We start from the raw sequence: 22,753 nt of genomic DNA on the forward strand, positions 1-22,753 counted from the left end.
CATGTATTAATGAGAAACATTTAATTACAGATGAGTGATGCGTGCGCGCTAGTCATGGTGCTAATACCTATAGGGTAGAGATGCGCGGTTGGCGGTTACAGCCGCGGACTCCGCGGATAAACCGCGGATCGGGCGGATGACGTGACGAAAAATAATATTTTAATTAGATTCGGGCGGGTGGCGGATCGACTGCTTGTTAGCTGTGTCCTTCTAAGCATGCAACCTTAAAAGGTGAGCACTCTGTCTTTCAGGGTGGCAGCCTCAGAAGTTCTCAAAGAGAACTGAAATGAGACGGTCTAGCCTTCTGAGGACCCATAATTTGCGTCACCTGTTGCACGCGCCCCCAGTAGCCCCCACCGCGCCTGTCAGCAGAAAACAGCGGAGACATTTCTGACTTATTAAAATAAATATGTAATCAAAAATATTAATTTATTTTAGAAAATATGACACATTGATGTAGATTAAACTATTCAACACTATATCAAATAATCAACCTTATGTTGCAAATATACGCAACATAAACAGAATAATATTAACACAAAACATAACTTATGATACTAAAACAGTGACAAGAAAATTTTTTCTAATACACTTTTATTTAATAAAGGTTTTAATTGTTTGGGATAGCCTCGGCATGTTAAGAATCCATTCGTTCTATCATTAACAGCGCAGAGAAATGAGGACGCATTTTGACATAGCTCTTATAAACGCCTCAAAAAATGAGAATTAAAAACAAAGGAAATAGAAGGTCAGAAAAGGTTTGCCTGGAATAAGTTTTACAAAGTGGTAAATCAGGATGACACCAGTGCAGACTATGTAATTTGTGCGTTTAATTTAGGCAGCATTACTTATTTATTTATTTTTGTCCCGTGTGCGCCGATCGGAGACTCGGAGTTCACTGCTGATATTCTAGAGCTTTCTAGTCTCGCGGCTGTCATCAGCAGCGTCTTGCATCGCCCAGTCAGCGGATGGCGGGCGGGTGCGGTTTTGAAAACTGGTCAGAAACGTTGGTGCGGATGGATGGCGGACGGATGATGAGTTTTGTGATGCGGTTGCGGATGAAATAATAGCCCATCCGCGCATCTCTACTATAGGGTATTCATTTCAGTGTTATCATGGTCAATACACTTAAAAATTAAGATGCTAAATACTACCATGATAAAGCCATTTTTGTCTCTTTGGTTCCATAAAGAACCTTTATGTTTCACACAAGGGTCGTTACACGACAAGGATTGTGCTGAAAATGTAAATATTTTTCTTTGCGCTTGCGAAACATTTTATGAGTATGCAACAACGTCAAAACAATCCTCATTTACATGTAAACATGAAAACTACAAAAATTCATATGTATAATGCATACCAGGCTAGTGGGTGGCGATGTCATTTACACTACCCAATGGCCTTAAGGGAAGTAAAGAAGTAGTCTGCAGAAAGGTGCCTTCAAAGATCCATGGCGAAAGGAGTTGGCAGTTTTGTCTGGATAGATGATGAGGCTGGTTTGTTACTTCAACTTTTTACATGGAACACGCTTGCGCTTGACGCCATGCTTTCACAGATTTTTGCTTTTGGGTTTTTTCCATTTACATGAAAGGATAAAGATGGCGTTTTTAAAAACGTGCACTTTGGAACCTGTTTTCAAATGTTTGCATTTTTGGGACCCCAAAACGCTGTTGTTGTGTAAACGTGCCAAAACATTTTATGCGGTTTGGGTATTCGTTTATTGCGTTCCTGAAATGCAAACTTTAGTAAACTTGTTACGAAGTGCAAGTTTTTAAAAACAACACCTTATTGTCTCCATGTAAACGCAAAAAAAAGTTTACGAAATTTTGTCGCTTTATAGTCCAGGGTCATTTAAATATAATTAATGAATTATATAACAAACCTCATCGTCCGTTTAAACAAAACTGCTTGATGCTTTTGATGTCTACATTGTTTGTATTTTTCACTACTTATTTGTGGAGGTGCGTAGTGCTTTTTTACATCTCCATCTACTGGCCTGGCACACATATTACTGGGTTCTGCAACGTAATTTCACGGAAAGTCATGTTATAATCAATTTAATAATTTATTCCTGTCCATGGTACGAAATTTAGCTGTTTTTCATGCTTTGAGCACAAATTACTTTGTTGTGTCACACACACTAATTTCTATAAATAGTTTTCGTTTTCGTGTCATTTTATGTATAGTTTTCTCATTTTTTCTATTTTTAAAACTATTCTCGCCTGGAGTTGGGGTTAGAGTTGAGATTTGGGTTAGGATGTCTAAAAATGTAACAGAAAGTGATTCTAACCCCAACCCCAAGCGACAATGGTAAGAAAATAGGAAAAAACAATGAGAAAATGAAACATAAAATGACACGAAAAAGAAAGTCGTTCAACGGAAAAATAAACTATTTATAGAAATTCGTGTGAGTGACACGAAAAGACATTTCGAAAAAAGCTGAATTTCATGCCATGGACATGAATAAATTAATCAGATATTTTAGATAATGACTAAAAACTGGCGTTTTTAGTCATTATCGGGCATCCGTGTAAATGCAGATCTTTTTGACAGTTTTATTGTATGTACGTGAATTTTTCTACATTATTGCCGTGTAAACATAGCCTAAAAGTTCAACAAAAAAAAAAATTTTCTAAAACCAAAAATCGCTCTTCTATGGCATCACTGTACATCATACATGTTGAGTCTTACAAGACTAAACACTGTAAATCAGCGATGGCTTACCAACACAATCTCGCCCCAGTCTCATGACCATTAGCGCAAGTTTAAAAAACAGACACATAGACATTATTCTTAATGTGTTTGTTATGTCTTTGTGAAGTACATGAAGAACTGTGAGATAAAGACAATTCGCCATCGAGAAAGCGACTGCAAGAGTCTCAGAGTTCAAAAGATACAGCAAGCAAATCCCGCGTCCTGTCAGAGGGGTGTCGCACACAACCCGCTCTGCTTGTGGGTGGCGGGCGAGAGACATTCTCTCTCTCTCTCTTTCTCCAGCGCAGATCTTCTCGATCGCCCCTCTTGTGCCTCCATTCACAGCTCTCCCCCTCCAACACTTAATGTCCCCCGTAACACTCACTGTTCTGATTTTCATAAAGCTCTTGCTCTCCCCTCGATGCCCAGTGTGTGATACCGGGCTATGTGTAAAATAAATGATGTATATAGCTGTAGGGGGAATCCTTCCTCCCCCAGAACTACCTTAGCGTCCAGGGAACATTGAACATTAGATCCTCGTTTAGTGAATAAATAAGCATTCAACTCGATGGCAGTGTTCATGTTGGACTTTTGTGAATATTTTACCAGAAAAGGAGCTAGGCCATTAGGGAGTTAATATCAAATAAATCTCCACTGGTCGACTGGCAGAAAGGGACCGGCGGCTCTGTAGCGCCCTGTTGGGTTACTAATGACCTGAGCGGGCTTCAAATGAAGCCGTTATATGCATGTCATTTGCAGTATGTATATATTTATATATTATCTTCTAATTGTGTTTGAGAAGAGAACAAAGCCACGAGCGCAGCATTTAGGATTAGGGCCTTAAATGCTTTACAAAAGACTAAATAAGTTTGCTTTGATTAGTGCATTAAAGTGCATGCGTGTGGGGGGGGGGGGTCAGCATGTATCATCCGTTACGATCTGAAGTGTGCAACCACAAACACACTTCTCAACTGACAGATTAATACATATGAAATAATGGCTAACACGTTACAGTAATGTTGAATTGTTTAACATTAGTAAAGGCATCCACTAACAGTGGACAATATAGTTTTTTAGCATTGATATTTGTTAATGTTACTTAAAGGTGCATTATGTAACTTTTAGAAGGATCTCTTGACAGAAATCCAGTATAATATACAACTATATTTTCAGTGGTGCATAAAGACCTTACATAATGAACTGTATTGTTTTTATTAACTTAAAATAAGCAATTTTTAGCTACATACAATGCGGGTCCCCTTACATGGAAGTCACTGTCATGGTTCTATAGTAGCCCTAAATAGACAAAACCTCTCTACAGAGCGCGTTTCGTCCCTACATTGTCTCAGACAATGACTTGTTTGTCCTGTGGCGACTAGTGTTGGGGCATAACGCATTACAAGTAATGCGCATTACTAGGGCTGGGCAAAAAAATTGATTTTTCGATTAATCGTTTTTTAAAACGTGGTCGATTAAAAATCGATTCTCAAAGAGCAGAATCGATTTTTTTTTCATATTTATTTCCGCAAACGTTGAACGGAGGAATGGAAGCATTTTAGATTTCGCAAGCAAGACGTGTTGTGGCTTTTAATTTCTTTTTATTATAATAGTACTTCTCTGAAGTAACGAGTAAAGTAACGCATTACTTTATAAATGTACACATTAATATTCGGCCACCGAAAATGTTTTCAGCCAAAAGACTTTTATCACTGAAACAATACGGCGAAATGTTGTGAGGATGCAAAAAGAAACGTGTTTAACCGCAAAAAGGCCCTAAAGTGAGCAGCTTTCTGTAGGCACAGAGGCAAATGCAATTGAATGTGTCAGACGTGATCGATCAGAACTCTTGATGTGTAAACTTTAGAGAGAGTTGCGCTAATGTGTCTCATATTGTCCATTAACATACATTTGGCGAATAACGCAATGAAAACAACATAACGTTTTATGTGGAGCAACTGTTTATGCTGCACGCTTTGGGATTCACCCTCTGTCTCTGTGTGCGTGCGCGTTTAAGGGCACTCAGTAGTGCATACGAGAGACGTGTTTCAAAAAAAGCAAACATAAAATCTTTCTGTTATTGACAGGGCACAGACAAACAAAATGATCTCCACAGTACTCTTTTTCTAATAAAAACATTTGTTTATGTGTTAAGTGTATGTATAGATTACAGCCAGAAACCAGGAGTCTGTGCTTATTTGGTCTTAAAGAGACAGTAGCCTCAATTAACATACTAAAGTCTGTGTCATTAATGTTAATCAAACAACCAAAGACAAAGAGAAAATCACTTCTGTGGCTCTAAGAATAATACTTACATTTAATTTATACAATAAAGACAGTGTTATAATTCATTTAATTCAATTTAATTCTGTACCTAATGATAATTCCAGACCTTATTCATTTACAACTTTGTCCTTTTTATAAATGTTTGCAATTTCTTTATTTGTTATTAGATTTTTCCCACCCCCTTTTTGAGGATCCGACCCATGCCTCAAAAACTGTAATGTGATCCGAACCGTGAGTTTTGTGATCCGTCACACACCCCTAGTAAAGTAAGTACACCGTGATAGCCATAAATGCAATGGTACTAATAATTGGCATAATAATTTCTTTCATTGTTTCGGTTTTCGGCCTTGGTTTTTCTCTTTTTGGTTTTCGGTTTCGGACAAGAATTTTCCCTACTTTTTAAAAAAAAGTAATGTGAGTTACTTTTCAGTTTAATTTATTTAGTTTAAAAATTAAATAATGTACTTAATTAAACTGAACATATTAACGTAGAATAACGCACTCTGTGCGCCTAAGCGGGAACAGTTTGAGTCAGAAACAGAGATGGCAGGCCAGAGCTTGATATTTTTGCGATCATAAAAAAGAGATCAAGCCTCAGCAAAGTAAGAAAAAACACAAAAATAACTTAAAAGTAATGTAAGCATTACTTTCCATGAAAAGTAACTAAGTAATGCAATTAATTACTTTTTTTGGGGGAGTAACTTGATATTTTAATGCATTACTTTTAAAAGTAACTTTCCCTTACACTGGTGGCGACTACCATATGTGTTTTGAAATAAAGGGGTGAGCTGTTGCAATTCACAATCTCACCACTAGATGCACCTAAAATTTACACACAGCACCTTTAATGCCAATACATTTGTTCATGTTAGTTCAGTGTGCATTTCCTTTACAAACTTTTTATTATAAAAACATTAGTAAATGCTGATATTAACATAAACTAAGATGAATAAATGCTGTTTAAGGATTGTTCACAATCTAAAAAATGCTGGGTTATTTTTTAACCCAGCATTGGGTCAAAAAAGAGACGAGCCCAGCTGTTGGGTTAAATTAATCCAGAAAATGTACATATTTTACCCAATAATGGCTTAAAACAACTTAGCCCATTGGGTTGTAATTCAACCTATGTTGTTTTAACATAAAATGCTGAGTTCGTCCCTTTTTATAACAAATTTACATTGTAAATGTTAGCTTGCATTACTTATGTTAACAAATACAATCTTATTGTAAAATTTTACCAAATAACAATTAAAGTGTAAAAATGCATAAAAGAGTGTATCGGGATATATTTAGCTCTGTAAGCTTTAAGTATTCATTTAGTAACAAAGCCTACCTTCAACTAGAGAGCACATCTAACGTACAGGCCTACTTGTCAACAGCCATTCAAAGCATTTGACATGAAAACTCACAAGTTTTGAGTATTTTCCCCATTTTTTTGTTCTCGCGGCTAATTAAAACTTAGGGAAAAAATTAAACAACGCGGCCTAGTTCTCTGCGGAGCTCTGGAGCCATCTGGAGCACTCGCAGCCTCGTTTCTCTCCATCTTACTGCCTGTGAAATTAAATACCCACGACAGTAACAGCTTACGCTTTCAAACAGACTTAGCCAACGATTTCGAAAGAACCCGGCCTCCTAAAACAATCAATGAAATCAATGTATTGTATCCGATTAGTTACAGTCAAACATGACACTCAATATTTACACAACACACTCTGTACACATTGTAATTGATAACCATTACAAGTCCTAAAAATGATTTTGTGTCTGTGCGTTATGGGCTGATTAACCAACAATTTGTTTATTCCCGCATACAGTAATCCTTTCTGTCAGATGAAAATGCTCGTTGTTGGTTCACTGGATGTTTAATGGAGGCCATTTTTATAAAAAAAATTAAGAAATATTCAGCTTTATGATGATGTAGTTTATTTTAATCAAAAATGGATAACGATAAATAGTGTTTACAAAAAGAGCGAATACAGATTTGTGACAGTGCGATTACCTCATTAGCATTACAACATGCACCCCGGGCTACAAAAACTCAAAGTCTCCATGATTTCAACTTTTAAACCTTTAATCTTTTCTCCACAGACAAAAAACTCATAAAAGCAAAAGGCAGGGCACATATTTAGGTTTCAAGCTAACCATGGTCCAGTAATTAGCATGTGCAGGCACTGCGTTGGTTAGCAGTCCTCGTGCTGTGGAGTTGATGAACTGTGCTAGAGATAAAACCCCGGAGCCACACACAAATAAATCTGTCATTTCACACGTTATCATATTCATGAGAGTGTGAGTCTGGGCGTGTATCTACGCACGCGTGTGTGCGTGCGCGCTACATTACAGATGTTGCAATAGGCCTACTTGAGTGTCTTAAATGCGATAGCTATTTGGGAATTGCTTTTGAGACTAGAAGTTTTCGGGTGTTTTTTCCCCCGGGAGTGAGTCTACATGCTGCTAGTGTTTTCGCCGTTCGGGCGAAAATGAGCGAAGAGCTAACGATGTTTGTCGTGCGACTCTGAGCCGCCTGTTTGTTTATGCTAGGCCAGTTCTGCCCAGTGCTGCCTGTAAATAATTACCCACCCTAATTATGGCCTGGAGATAGCGAGCGCGCTAAATGCTTTTCTGATGAGTACTGCCCTGGGAAAGCAGGTGCTGGGTGGCCCTCCTAGGGACTCAGATTTAAGAGGGAGCCCCGTATTTCTCCCTCGGGTGCCACGGGCGAATGGCTTGCGTCGCTGCGCTGTACCCCCCGAAGAATAATGCGTTTTACACAGGGGGCGGCGGATTTCGGCATAGGGGGCGTTACGTCGCGCGCATGGCTCGCCCCTAGTGTGAGATTCATTACTGTGGCCTTAAGATCGCCCTGTTTTTAAAGACCTTTGTCATTAGGACGTCTCTTGCTGGTAGGAATCAAAATAAAGCGTTGAAATTCACCGGATGTGATAAGGCCCAACGTGGGTACGCCCCCCCTGAGTTATTTTCGCAATTAGCCGTGGGCCTGATTAAACATGCTTTATGTATTCGACACGCTGAATGTATCAAAAGTTTATCCCAGAAATGGTACCATGCAAAATCCAAAAACGCGTTTTACCACGCTCAACTCTCTCTCTCTCTCTCTTTGTGGTGCGTTGGACAGGGCTGCAGCTTGCGCGTGCCATCATGAGTACTGTGTGTGTCTTGTAGCATGTCGCATGAAACTTTTACCCCCCACGGACGCGCTCAGTCTGTCTCCCAAACTTGCGCAGACTTGCATTATGTCAGCTCGCGCTTTGCCACCCCATTTGCTGTAGCTGTACTGCTGTGCGCGCAGACAGACTTATCAATCAAACGCGGCTTGATGGATTCTTCAGAACGATGAAACAATCGCTTCAGAAGAGCTGCAGAGTCTCGGAGCGCTTTTTTCTTTGACATAAGGGTATGCAAAGAGTGTAAATGGATGAACGGTTGATTGATTCTCGCCAGCGATGTTGTTGACAGCAGGAAATGTGTTTTGCATTGACTGTGTTTGCATGGGAATTTGCACGGGGCATGAGTTATCGAGCAGGAGTTTGGACCTTAGGCGATTCTACATAATGATGGCAGGTCGGAGGATCTGAAATTCACTGCTTAACAGCCGTTACCTGTGGAGGGCTTACGGAGGGAGATAGAGAAAGCGAGGGAAAGAAAGAGAGAGAGAGAGAGAGTACAACGGCAACAACAAGACATTAAATATTTAGAAACAGTTCAAGAGGTTAAAAAAAACATTTTCATCTTGAGAGCACTTTAGATCTACATGAATCAAATCTTTCCTAGTTAATGATAACATCAAGGTTCAGACTAAAAGTTTTAAATTCATGGGGTAAATATTTGGGGACATCTACTTCCCAGGGCCCACAGGGATAAACTACGGCCACCGATAACGTTTCCGGTGGCATCTCCACGCTTCCGCTCCCATCACCCTGTGCGTTTGTTGCTGTGTGTGTTTGTTGGTACTAAGAGGGGTGTTAAGACAGTAGATACTGTCAGCGCTCCCATCAGGGTATCTGGGGTGAAAAACGACCCTGTCCTAAAAATGGTAATAACGCAATGGCTGCACACAGTTTTCTTTGTCAGTTTTACTTTTTTACGCACTCCCTGCGTTCATGCCAAACTCTTCATTTGTCTGTGTCTTTCTAGTTTCGGTGGAGTGACCCTTCAAGGACATCAAACTAAATAAACTAAAGAAACAATTTAATTAGTTTCTTTATTTAGGTGTGGACTGTGGCTTCCACAGAATAAACTGTAGTTTTATAATACAATTTTTACCCTTTTTGAACACAATTAAATTCTGAAGAACTAAAAAATTTTACATTTGTGGTGCAGGTACATTTGGTGTCCAAAGTAATATATATATATATATATATATATATATATATATATATATATATATATATATATATATATATATATATATATATAATATATATATATATATATATATATATATATATATATATTTTTTTTTTTTTTTTTTTTTTGCATATTGTGATATTTTATAGTACTCATTGCTCCAGACTGATCTCACGGAAAGTTGTGTTATAGTCATGCAAAATTGTATTAATTTATTTGTGGCCATGGCACGAAATGTAGCCCTTTCATGCATTGAGCACAAATGTCTTTTTCGTGACACTTACATTTCTATAAAAAGTTTTTCATGTCCGTGGCACAGCTTTCTTTTTTTATTTAATGTATTTTTTTTTCTTTTTTTTACTTATTTCTTACCATTGTCGATTGGGGTTAGAATCATCTTCTGTTACATTTTTAGACATCCTAACCCAAACACCTAGGCGAGAATAGTTTTAAAAGGAGAAGAAAAACATGTAGAAACCAATACATAAAAGTACATCCTAACCCAAACCCCAAATCTAACCCCAACCCCAAGCGACAATGATTTAAAAATAGACAAAAATAGAAAACAATACATAAAATGACACGAAAAAGAAAGTTGTGCCACGGACACCAGAAATTATTTTTAGATATTTGTGCGAATTAAATGAAAAAGACATTCATGCTCAAGGCATGAAAAAAGCTGAATTTCGTGCCATGGACATGAAAAAAATGCATTACATTTTGCGTGACTATAACGCGACTTTCCATGAGATCATGCTCACATGATGTTACCGGCCATAATAATATAAAGTTTTTTAAAAAAGTGTCTTTTATAGACGGTTTCATGAAACCGAAGCACATGCTTTGTCACAGTTATGCATCTGGACTGAACCTAACCTCCAGTCTCTGGAGTTTAGTGGCTAAACTGAACTCTGGAACAAATACCTTGTCGAAAACAACAAATGGGGAGACGTCGATCATGGATCACCGCAATTTGAAGGGAGGTTTGGCAGCCGATCTATAGTTAATGCATTCATTTTACACAGTAAAGTTAGCTCAGTGTTGTTTTTGATACCTTAAGCTATGATTTGAACTAAGGTCATCTAGTTGTTTACTCTGCTTGGTATCAGAAATAAAGTTTTCTAAAATGACTCTGTTGTTATTGATCTTTATGGAAGTTTACCAGAAGTAATGTTTGTTCCATGAAGCCGTTTGTTATTGTTGTTACTGCTATAACCGTCTGTAGGTGAAAATCATGATTTTCTGTTACTGTCAAACTCTATTACCAAGGTAGAGTAACGGTGTTGACAGTAAAAGAAACACTCTCTATTTCTATTTCTAACTCTCTCCTTTTCTCTGTCTTTTTTACAAACACACACACACACACACACACACACACACACACACACACACACACACACACACACACACACACACACACACACACACACATTCTGGTTTCCATGTTTTGTGTGGACATTCCATAGATGTTAGGGTTTTTATACTGTACAAACTTTATATTCTATTCCCTAACCCCAACTATCACAGAAAACTTTCTGATACTTCACATTTTTAAGAAACATCATTCTGTTTGATTTATAAGCTTGTTTCTTCATGGGGACATCAAAATGTCCCCACAAGGTCACAAAAATTCTGGTTTTACTATCCCACAACGTGATAATTACCAGGTACACACACACACACACAACATTACATGAGCACTGTTACTCTACCTTAACAGTAATACAATTGAGACTGACTGATTTTTAGCTATATAAGACATTTTAAAAAGGAAATATTATATTGTTATGCCTGTAACATGTTGTGATCCATGACAATGACAACCAAATTATTACAAAAAGAATAAAAAAGATAACCTGAAATAAATCTAAAAAATTACTTTGGACAACAATTAAACCTGCAATTAATTATAATAACCTGTATGCATTTGGTAGATGCTTTCATACAGAATGACTTACAGAGCATGAATTCAAGGTGTTCAGTTTTATTAGTATATACACCCTGATCTGATGAGAATCTGACATATTTTACGAGTTGGCTAATTCGTATGAATTCAAAATCAAACAAAAACTTACAAAAGTTATCATATGAATTAATATAAATTAGCCAACTTGTAAAATATGTACGAATTCTTGTAAGATAGCATGGGTATATATTGTTTCCCTAGGATCAATCCCACGACTTTTACACTGCTAATGCAATGAATGCACTACCAACTGCACTCTTAAAAATAAAGATGCTTAAGCGATACCATTTTTGGTTCCTCAAAGGACCTTTTGTGAAAGTGTTAAAGGTTCTTTATGGAACCATTCAGACAAAAATTATTAATCTATTGCACCATGAAGCACATTTATTTTTAGAAGGGTGAGTCACAGGAACAGCTTATAAATGGGTGTTAAAGGGGAAATCGAATGTTTAGGGAGCAATGTTAAGCATTCTTTAGCCAACTGGATTTTGAAAGTATTAGAAAAAATATAAAATTGTTGTGAAAGTAACTTGGTTTTGTTCTAAGACTAAAATAGTTATTTTTTAGCTTAATGGATAGAGCATTGCGTTAGCAGTGCAAAAGTTTATAGGTTTAATCCACAGGGGACCCACATGATGAAATGTATAACTTGTATTACAATGTACAGTATAAGTGATTTTACAAGAACCATCTGCCAAATGCATACCGGTACATGTAAAATGTAAATGTAGATTACTTCTAAAAAGGATGTTTTAAATATCAAAGCTGAACATTGATCAAACATTAAATGTTTTTTTTTTTTTTAAAGGCAATGGTAAATTAAAGAATAAAAACTGTTTTTGCATCTTGAGTAAGATTATGCAAGTATATTTTTAATAAAGAAGTGACATAACAAGCCTTCATTATGATTACGTGAACATAAACAAGATTTGAAATAATTTCGTTTTAAGTGCATTTCAAACAAAGTTACTTAAAACTTCGAATCGATGCGGTACACCCGTAAACACATAAATACGAGTTCTTCTGCTACACACGGGCAAAAACAATCAAATTTTGTTTTTTGATCATTTCAAAAGTCATAAAAACGCGATAAACACTAAAGTAAAAAAAGCAAACATGACTGCATGTATGATTAGCCTCTCCTTCAAACACGAAATAATCGTTGTAGACACTTTTTCACTTCTATTCAAAACACACACGGGGGTCCCATTACGTCGCTCTAAAGCTTCAAAAAGTGTTTCAAAGCAACCATGAAGACGAGAAGAAATCCATTCTCCAGAGACAAACAAAACCATTAATTAAAACAAGCTCTCAAACATCAATCTCTCCGCCTGTCACAAAATTATCATAATCTGGGAATGTTAAGAGTCTGTAGAGTAAACAGTTAATTTAGGGGAGTATTAATCAAAAAGTCTGCCTTTCTGTACCCCCTCTGTGTTTGTGGCACTTGTACTTTTTCATCAGATGCACTTTGTACACTTTGCACAGAGAGGGGGTGACTTTTAATGCACTTCTTCACGTGTGCACTTGAACCGCGACCAGATTTTCCTGGAAAAATTCCCATTTTTACCTTTAATGCCTAAACGTAATGGGAACATTTTTCGAAACAGAATGTATGCCATTACTATTTACCACCCGTAAAGTTATAATGCAAAAACAAAAGGATTTACACAGTATTACAAGTATCGTACTCCTGTTGAGAAAATGGTTTTTATAAAGACATGTGCTTACAGTAAGCGAATTCACTTAAGGAAATTATAATATTTTGTATACAAACTCGTTGAGCTATGGTGCTCACAATGGGAGTCGGGTTCAAGTCTGGCACGCGACACATCTCATCCACACTAAATAGCTTCCAGTCACTTTCAATAGGTGTACCCTTTCAAAAGTGCATCTAAAGAGTTCATATTAGTTCCCTTAGATGTTTCTGGGCCTAAATTGTACATATTAGGACTTTTTAGTGACAGCTTAAGACCATTTTCTGACCCCCCCCCAAAAAAAAAGTTTGTTGTCAAAATATTAACAAATCTACTGAGGACAATGGCCTGTCCGTTATCAACACAATTAGTTATCAACATCTGAATGCTCAAGCAACCGTGTTATTACCGCGGTACGTAGAGAGCAGGGCAGAGCCGAACAGATGGTAAGAGAGTATCATAGCAGTTGAAGGTTTATTCACAGGTGTACGTGTCTGAGTCAATGTTTGTGCGTATGTGTGAGGTAAAGTAAGAGAGAAAAAGAGAAACGCTCGAGAGACGGGGGCACCGCTGTTGTAATAATGTTCGGGTGGGTGTATAATGCGAGTATACAAGCTGTTAATCTCTCCTGTGTAGATGTGTTTAAATGCGTTTATGCTTCATTAAGCATGCATTACCTGCTTCATTACTGCTGTGTTTCAGTCACTGCCGATGAGACTTACACATGTGTGGGTTGTGTGTAAGTTCATCGCTCTGACCCATGGACAGTCACTGCCACAGTGTGTCTTATGTTACGTTTAAAGGAATAGTTTACCCAAAATATCAATTTTGTCAGTAATGGCTTCCCCTCAAGGACTTTCTTCTATGGTGAAACATGTAAGGTGAAGTTCAGAAGACTCGAATAATGGAGAGTAAGTGTTTAAGCCCCAAAGGGACACAAGAAAGTGTCTTAAAAGTGATGTGCAACTTGCAATTATTCATAAGTCATAAGGCTGACAATTAAGTTGTAAATCATTGAAAATCTTGACATGCGTTCGAAGCTCTCCTAGGCTTCTTAAATCAATTTGCTGAGTAAAAGATCTGGTCGCAGTGGTTGACATCTTGTTCATGCAGAACCAGCACATGTCTTAGGGACAATTTTTTAATACTCCTTTCGAGTTCTTTTTGAAACTTGAACGTTTAAACCAGCGCAGCGGAGTCTTCACAGAATTCACTTTTGATGCTCTCTGAAGTAAGATGTGGTTTTGGGATGAGGGAAACGTTTCCATGATATTATTTCAAATGGAAACGATTTACATTTTGGGTAAACTGTACCTTTAAAGACTTAAGGAGACAATATTTCACACATACCTGTAAAGTATCTAAATTATAATGAAAAAAGGCCAATAAAATAAATACAGATATGTGACCTGGACCACAAAACCACTCATAAGGGTCATTTTTTTGTAACAAAATATTTCATCTGAAAGTTGAATAAATAAGCTTTTCCATTGATGTATGGTTTGTTAGGATTGGAAAATATTTAGCCGAGATACAACTATTTGAAATAAATTTGAACATGTAAGTGTGCAAGAAAATCACAATTTTAAATTTGTCCAAATGTTGTCCATGATCTTTAATTAATATCCTAATTATATAATTGTCTTATTTTTGGCATAAAAGAAAAATCAATAATTTTGACCCAGTATTGTTTGCTATAACTATACCTGTGTGACCTTTGTGCGGTTTTGTGGTCCAGGGTCACATATAATTAGGGTCAAGGCTTTTATCATTTTGTGATTGGTCATCAGTGTTGGGTGTAACTAGTTACTTAGTAATTAGTTACTGTAATTTAATTACTTTCTCCTTAAAGTAAAGTAAGGGATTACTGTGTATGGACTGTAGACCAGTTATATATAATACAATAGTGGATTTAACATCAAAATTTAAAGTCTAAGGATAAAATTCATGCTTTTTATGTATTCTTCTCACTTTGACTACTTTGGTAAGTTAATAGGGATAGTGGTAAAACTCTAGTGTAGTTTCAAATTCTCACTACTGATTGGTTATTAGCATTAATATTACTGAGATGTTGGTTGTTTTAGTACTTTAAAAGTACTATTTTATTATATTAATCCCTGATTCTGGAAAACCTTATTCTACATCTTTTAATTCACCAATCCTTTAACTTAACAACTACTCTATTAATAAGCAGTAATTAGGAGTATATTAAGACAAAAGTAGTTAATAGTGAGAATTGGACCTTAAAAAGTGGGACTTATAAATGTACTTTTATATGATTTATTTGAGCCGTTTCAAGCCTATCTTTGTATATTCTACTAAATATGATTTAGAAAGTAATTAGTAATAAGTAATTAAATTAATTGTGCGGTTTAAACATTTCACATTTTTCTATTAATTCTAGTAATTTTCAGTATTATTTGATATAAGTTATATTTCAGCTGTTTGAAGTGAACTAAAATCCTTGATTTTCAATATTTATTAGTGTGACACACACACTGTATGAAATGAGTGGTTTTTTTTACTTATATTTTTAAGTTAAAACACTTAAAGGGAAAATAAAAAAAATACATTTTAGGTGTTACCAACAGAAGTTGATCCAACTTTTCACTTTTTACAGTGTATGTGTCTGACCAAGACATTGTTAATCAAGGATTTTAGTTCAGTCCAAACAGCTGAAATATAACTTACTAATATAGTGTAAAAATTACTTTATTTTGTGTTCAATTAATAGTTGCAGCTATTTACAGATGTTTTTGATTCATGTGTCTGCATTAGCAGTGTCTTAAAACTCTTGTGGGTTGATTAAAGAGTTAAATGTTTGATTGTTGACAGACCAAAAATCAGCACCGCAAACAATCTATTGTCATCCATGTTTTATCAGCTTGAACTTGTTTCATTATAGCATAGCCTAGGAAGTAAAATAAGATATGAGAGGGAGTGATGAAGACAATATAACTAAAATACAACTCCAGTAGCTTTTCTGGCATGGAAATAAATATGACAATGTCATGGGTTTGATTCCCAGTGAATATAATGAACAAATATAAAGGTAAAATGTGTACGTTTGTATAAAAGAATGTCTGCCAAATGTATAAAAGTGTAAATTAAGGGGTGATGTTTAAATATAGAATCACAAACAACTTATATTATTATTCCCAGTTATACAGCGTCACTTCAAATGAATCAGAGAAAAGGAAAGCACACAAAATAGTGATATTCTTTACTCCCTGCCCCACTGACATCGTGGGTGTTTGGATTTTGATAGCTTTTTTCCAGATTGAATTGTGGTTGTAATGTACCATTGTATGGCTCGTTTTAAAAAAGCTTGAAATGTATTAAGATACAATGTTTTATATGGTAATGTGGACCTTGTGTGCTGAGGCGACAACAATATATTTAAATCCTACTCTATTTTGTTTTCTCTTTAAGAAGTATTTCACAGATTGAACCTTTAAAGCATCCTAGACTTTATATGATAATGAAAAATCGTCTTTTGTATCATGTAAAGGTTACAGTTATACCCCATAAGCTAAAGTCATATATAGCAACTGTGGTTGTTTGTGCCATTTAATGTCAGCCGCCAGACTGCTTTATGAAAATATAGCACTGAGTGCGTATACAAACAAAAACACTGCTTTTAAAACACAGACAAATTTGCATTGTGAAAAGTTCTTAATGTTTTATATATCCAATTGTATTTATTCTACTTCTTTCAACATGTAAAATGATATTAATCAGGGAAAATATATTTTATTTAAAAAATAAAAAAAATGAAAGGAATCATATCCAACATAACATGGAATGGAAACTATTTAATGATTAACATTTTATCTGAAAGAAAACGCAGATCTTAGGTTTTATTTAGTTACATAATAATTGTCTTTTCTTGTAGTATGCTAAAAACAATTTACACTAAAGACTGTTATGTGTTTGTGGGGAAAATTCAGATTAAAACCTTATTTTACTTAAAGGACGTGTTTTCTTATAAAAAAAATTAGAAATGTCCTTTTTACACAAAATGTGCATGAAAATGTATGTAACCTGGTGTAAATGTGTAATTAATTAATAGTATAAGATGAAGGTTACAAAAGCACTTATTAACAATGTTGTATTTTAATTTGGGTGACAAGAAGACCAAAGACGGCTGACTTTGAGAGCTCAACAGAATATATACTTTTTTTGTTTTTACGTGAGTTTCACATTACATTAAGAGTTACAGCTTTAATTTTTGCACATCTTTAGAGACATATCATTTGATGCTCGTTGTCTGTACTGTGGATGAACAGGTGAAAGTGCTGGTACATTTTCAAATGTTATGACTCCATAATGAAAATATATAATAATTAATATAATTGTAATATAAGAGAAAATGTTTTTGTAAAACACTGTGTAAAATATTATTAATTTTAAGACGTAGGCTAATGTCAAACTATAACATACGCACCGCAAGGCAACTGCTGACAAGTTACAGAATTAAAGTATTTTTAAGATAGCGACCCATAACGAAGTATCAAGATATTCTGCATATTTCCGGCATAATAGCGACATCTAGAGGTTATAGATTAAAAGCATACATAACCATCCTAGAAGGCACCTGTCATCGATAACTAGAACTGTTGTCATGAAGGCTATATTAATAAGTCGCGTTAAATTTCTGTGAGTTTAAAATTGTCTCTTTTGTATAACTAAGTTACTCAAAGAACCAGTGCTCAAATAAATTAAGTATGATTTTAAAATGTTGTTCATTAATGGTTACTGTAGTACTGAAATCTATTTTTTGGCGTAAGACTAACATGATGCCGCATGACACCAGTAAGTAAGTTTTGGAAGCTAGCGTTAACTACGAGTTATTAAACAACATGAAAATGTCTTTAATGAATGTCGCATTAATAAATAAATATTATCATTTTAACTAGTAATGTCATTATTTAGATGTCGCCTTTATATTTATCGCAAAAAATGTTCACAGCAAAATCATTCGAATTTATTCTATGTAATTGCATGTGTAATATATTACGATAATGCATTTATAGTATAAATAACTAGTGTGAATAACTTACAATCCTTTTGAACGATGTGTATATTGAAATGTTATCGTCAAACAGAGCTACCATCAAAAACATCATAAATCAAATAATATATATTTATGTTTATTTTTTATTTGCTTTACCTCACGTGGTGAATCTGCAGGACTTTTATGTTACGCTTTTTCCAAAGGAAATACGTCAGCGAAGGTCGTTGCACAAACTCTGCTTCTACGATAGGCGTGTTCGACTTCATTCAGTTCTGCGCAGACTGTTCGGCCTATGACATCAAGTACCGCGAGAGCAAATCGAAAGCGCAGATTTTAGATTGCTATCGCGGTATTTCAACGTCATACGTGTGCGCAGCGCTGGACGAAGTGGAGCTCCCCTGATGACAGCGGCACATCGCACGGTCGGTAGTGAGGAACTACCATTTCACTCAATACAGCGGACTTCATTTTTACACTTATTCTTAATGTTTTAAAAGTCGGAAGACCAAACTTAAGGAGTCGTTATTATAAATCAGTTATTTTCGATATTTCCTATATCGGATTGAATCGATAAGACGGAAGCATCTAGAACAGCCGGGTCGCCCTATCACTCTCATCAGTTTAACCGGATTCAAACATGAGGAGTTTGCCGTATTTCTGTCGAGGAAAGGTTATCCGTGGGTTTGGACGCGGAAGCAAGGAACTGGGCATCCCGACAGGTGAAACGAATTCTTGTATTTGATCATTCTAAAACCAATTTGTTAGCACTTAATTCTATATTTTAATAATTAATTGGTAACGCTGGCAGCTCAGGTTCTTTTAGTGATATTTTGATGAATCATTGTGAATCTGCGTTTGCTTCTAGTTATATAACGACCGCGTTGTCTTTCTAAAGTGAACATACAGAGCTTAAGAGCCTGTATTAATACTCCTGCTAAAAACAATAGAAACTATTACAGTAATTTTACTGGGTATAATGGTTTAAATGGAAACTATAATGCTATCTACTGTTAATGTGTTGGGCTCTGTTAATAATGGGGTGGGTGGATGGAAACCGAAAGAAACACTGATAAATCCTGGCTTTTGTAATAATACCCAAAACACACTACTTAAAGGTATTATTATGCAATGGTTGCAGCAACTGTTGGGTCATACAGTAGTAGTACTTGTAATGGAAACACTTAAAAGATTTTTAAATGAACTCTGATCTGAATTCTGATCTGATTGATGTAAAGTTGTCTTTCCATTTCAGCCAACTTCCCAGAGTCGGTGGTGGACAGTCTCCCTGCTGACATCAGCACCGGTATCTACTATGGGTGGGCACGCGTGAATAACGGAGACATTCACAAGATGGTCATGAGCATCGGCTGGAATCCTTACTACAAAAACACTAAGAAATCAATGGTTGGTCAATCTCAGTCACTCACTACTGTCAACACTGTTACTGGATTTTGGTAACAGAGTTGGATAGTAACAAAACTGTCACAGATTATTCGGACAACAGGAAATCGTGATTTTTATAGAAAATTGTATGAAAACGCACAAATTTATATAAATAAGTAGGGCTGGCATAATTAATCGTGCAAATTTCGTGCGCATTTTCTAGTAGAATTACGGTAAAATGCAGCCACATCCAAAAGCCAGAGGGCGCTCTCGTGCAGAAACTCCATTGGTGCCGCATAAGTACCACCATTACAAACCATCGACTGCAAAAAAAGATGGACGACGTGATACCGCTTCCTTCCATTGTAATGAACTGAACTTAAAGGAACAGTATGTAGGATTGTGGCCAAAACTGGTATTGCAATAACAAAACTTGTGGCTAAAACTGGTACTGCAATCACACAACTGGTGGCCAATACACAAAATGACAACATAAACATCAGTTGAGGGCTGCAACTCCACTTTTTAAATGACAATATCCTGGCCAGACCACTGTTGTCAGTGATATAAGTATTTAAATGAAAATTATTTCTTATTGTCTAGTGACATAGTATGGCCATTTTATGATTAATTGATATACATTTCTTACATACTGTTCCTTTAAAATGTACGACGATTTACGCTGACATGTTACGCAAAAACGTCAGTTTGGAGCCAGGGCATGCGCAAAAGGAATTGTCAGTGAAGTCCAGAGATAGAGCCGTGGTATCAAACTTCAGCCCATACGGATGTAACTAAATAAATAGTTATTAGTTAATTAGTTAATAGTTTAACTATATACATATACACAGACTAATACTGCAAAGTGACCTTATTCAACCACGCCCCTTAAACGTCTCATTTAACTGGCTTGCTAAAATAGGGGTAAGTTAAATAAAAATACAACTAACGACTAAATTTAAAAACACAAAATAATACACTATATATATATTAAAATAGCTATTTTTTTTAAAATTAACAACTTATCTATTACAATGTTTTTGACGAGATATTAATTTTAGATTAAATGAAGAGATATTTTAACGAGATAAATAAAAACGTATCACAAAAATTAACAATTGAACACATATCAACACAACTACCTTAAAGGACAAAAAAAACATCTTTTGGAAAATTTTATTGGAAGTGTAATAATTTTTTTATTTGACCTGAGTCCCGTTCGTTTGCATGAAGAGAGCGGCGTTTATGACTTGTACTGCAGCCAACCACCAGGGGGCGATTAAAGAGCCATCAGCTTCACTTTTTAGGACATATGAGGCACCCCGTTAAAAACATATTTACATTGCGGTTTTTCAAATTGTTTCAGGTATTTTCATGATAATAAAGAATATTTTGAATGATTGTGTTTGACGAGTGTTGCTTTTTTAAATGCACATTATAAACGACTCAAACTCATAGTGATATACTCACGAGCTGTGCATGAAACATAGAATCGGAGCTTGGGATTGATTTCAGAGAGATATTTTTAATGGGAAACGCGATGCATTGTCACAGCCCTACGAATTAGCCACCAATTCCCTGAAATGCTAATTTGTTTTGAATTGCCATGAGATTGTGACATTGTGTTGAGTCCTCTCAATGAATCATAACATGTCTGGTGTTTTTTGTGTGTGTTTTAGGAAACGCATGTGATTTACAATTTTAAGGAAGACTTCTATGGCCAGATATTGAGCGTAGCTATGGTCGGCTATATTCGTCCTGAGAAAGGATTTCAATCACTTGGTAACAACTCATTCCCACCCAAATAGACCTTTTTCACACAAGATAAACCATTAAAAACGTCCTTGGGCCAACTGGGACACTGTTCCTTCCGTTAATCCCAAGTTTTGTCTGCCTTACAGATGAGTTGATATCAGCGATTCAAAGTGACGTTGAGGAGGCGAAGAGAAAGCTGGATCTGCCCGAGCACTTGAAACTGAAGGAGGACAACTTCTTTAAAACATCAATATCTACAACGCCAAATCAGATCATGAATGGCCACAGACTGTAACACACTACCCACAATCCCCTTTCCTATTTAAAGCCAGTTACTACATATGCAGGATGTTATTTTTGTATTTAAAAAAATCTTGAAGTGACCATTTCTTCATAGTTTTTTTGCGCGGTTGTGATGTAGAAAGAAGGATTGTGTTTTCATGTACAGTGCTAACATGAAATGTCTCGTTTGGAAGTCGAATCCATTACATGGATCCATCACGTTACACATAAACTGGAAAGGAATCTCCCCTTCACAGTTCTCAATGTTTACCAGAGACCTTTTGCATTGATACAACACGAAGGTCAGGAAGTATTTTTACCTTTGTCAAACCACAGAATTGGTCGAATCTTTCTGCAGATTTTCCACTGTAAACAAATCATTTTGTCTGTATCTTTAACTTGATTTTGGGAAGGACCCCGCAAGGGATTAAAATGGCTCACTTGAACAGTAGTGGAAATTGAAATTCCTCGTTGACACAAAACAAATGGCTTTTATATGGTTCTCAGAGAACCGTACCCAGAGGTGGAAGTCCAAGCTTGAGATAAAAAGAGCTGAAGGCCAGTTTGTCGCCTACTATGAATGCACAACTGGTCACACAGAGATATGGCTGTACATAATTATTGAATTGAATTTTAGTGATGTTTTTAATATTTAAGAGTGTGTACAGATAGCAAAAAGTTATTTTTTTTAAAGTGACTCAGCAGATAGTACTCTGGTAAGCTAGTTGGAAGTTCAGATTTACTAGTTTCTATACCCTATCAGAAAATGATCAAAAAATGGTCTCAAGCTGTCACTGGGGCGCTACCCTTTCAAAAAGTAAAACTTAGCAGCTAAAGAGTTAATATTAGTAGCTCAGAGGTACATATTAGGACTTGAAAGGTACATATTTGTATGAAATGTAAACATATTTGTACCTTAAGTGTACATATTATGGTCTTTTTAAAGGTTACTGCCCCTGTACGAGCTTGGGTCCATTTTTTGACCTTTTTATCTGACAGTGTTGAACGTTTGCTGCTGGTTTTGTGTCAGACTATAGCACTTATTTGTGAAATGCTGCTTTTCCAATGCTTGGTACATTTTGAATAGTTGTGTTTTATGTCAGGGCAGTGCCTTTAACATGTCAAATCATAATAGTTTAAACATATAAGGGCAAAACCCTGCATTTCATCCAGCTTGACTTGTAAAATTAAAGAGCCTTGTTAACGTTGTCTGTCAAACAATCTGTAATCAAAGTAGAGCGATTTATTCTTGATGCCACATATACTGGATTATTTCTGGTTCTATAATAATAAAATATTCATTAAAAATTA

General features: G+C 36.0%; 1 protein-coding gene across 1 annotated transcript; it reads left to right on the forward strand.

Annotated features, from left to right (window-relative positions):
* The first annotated feature begins 18,420 nt into the window (after nt 1-18,420).
* Nucleotides 18,421-22,753, forward strand: rfk (riboflavin kinase). Its single transcript, XM_065247566.1, has 4 exons — nt 18,421-18,741; nt 19,275-19,426; nt 21,085-21,187; nt 21,307-22,753. The coding sequence occupies exons 1-4, from the start codon at nt 18,660-18,662 to the stop codon at nt 21,453-21,455; spliced, it is 486 nt and encodes a 161-aa protein (XP_065103638.1). The 5' UTR covers nt 18,421-18,659; the 3' UTR covers nt 21,456-22,753.

Source organism: Paramisgurnus dabryanus, chromosome 11 (genome assembly GCF_030506205.2).
Source record: "Paramisgurnus dabryanus chromosome 11, PD_genome_1.1, whole genome shotgun sequence".
In the NCBI taxonomy this organism is placed as follows: Eukaryota; Metazoa; Chordata; class Actinopteri; order Cypriniformes; family Cobitidae; genus Paramisgurnus; species Paramisgurnus dabryanus.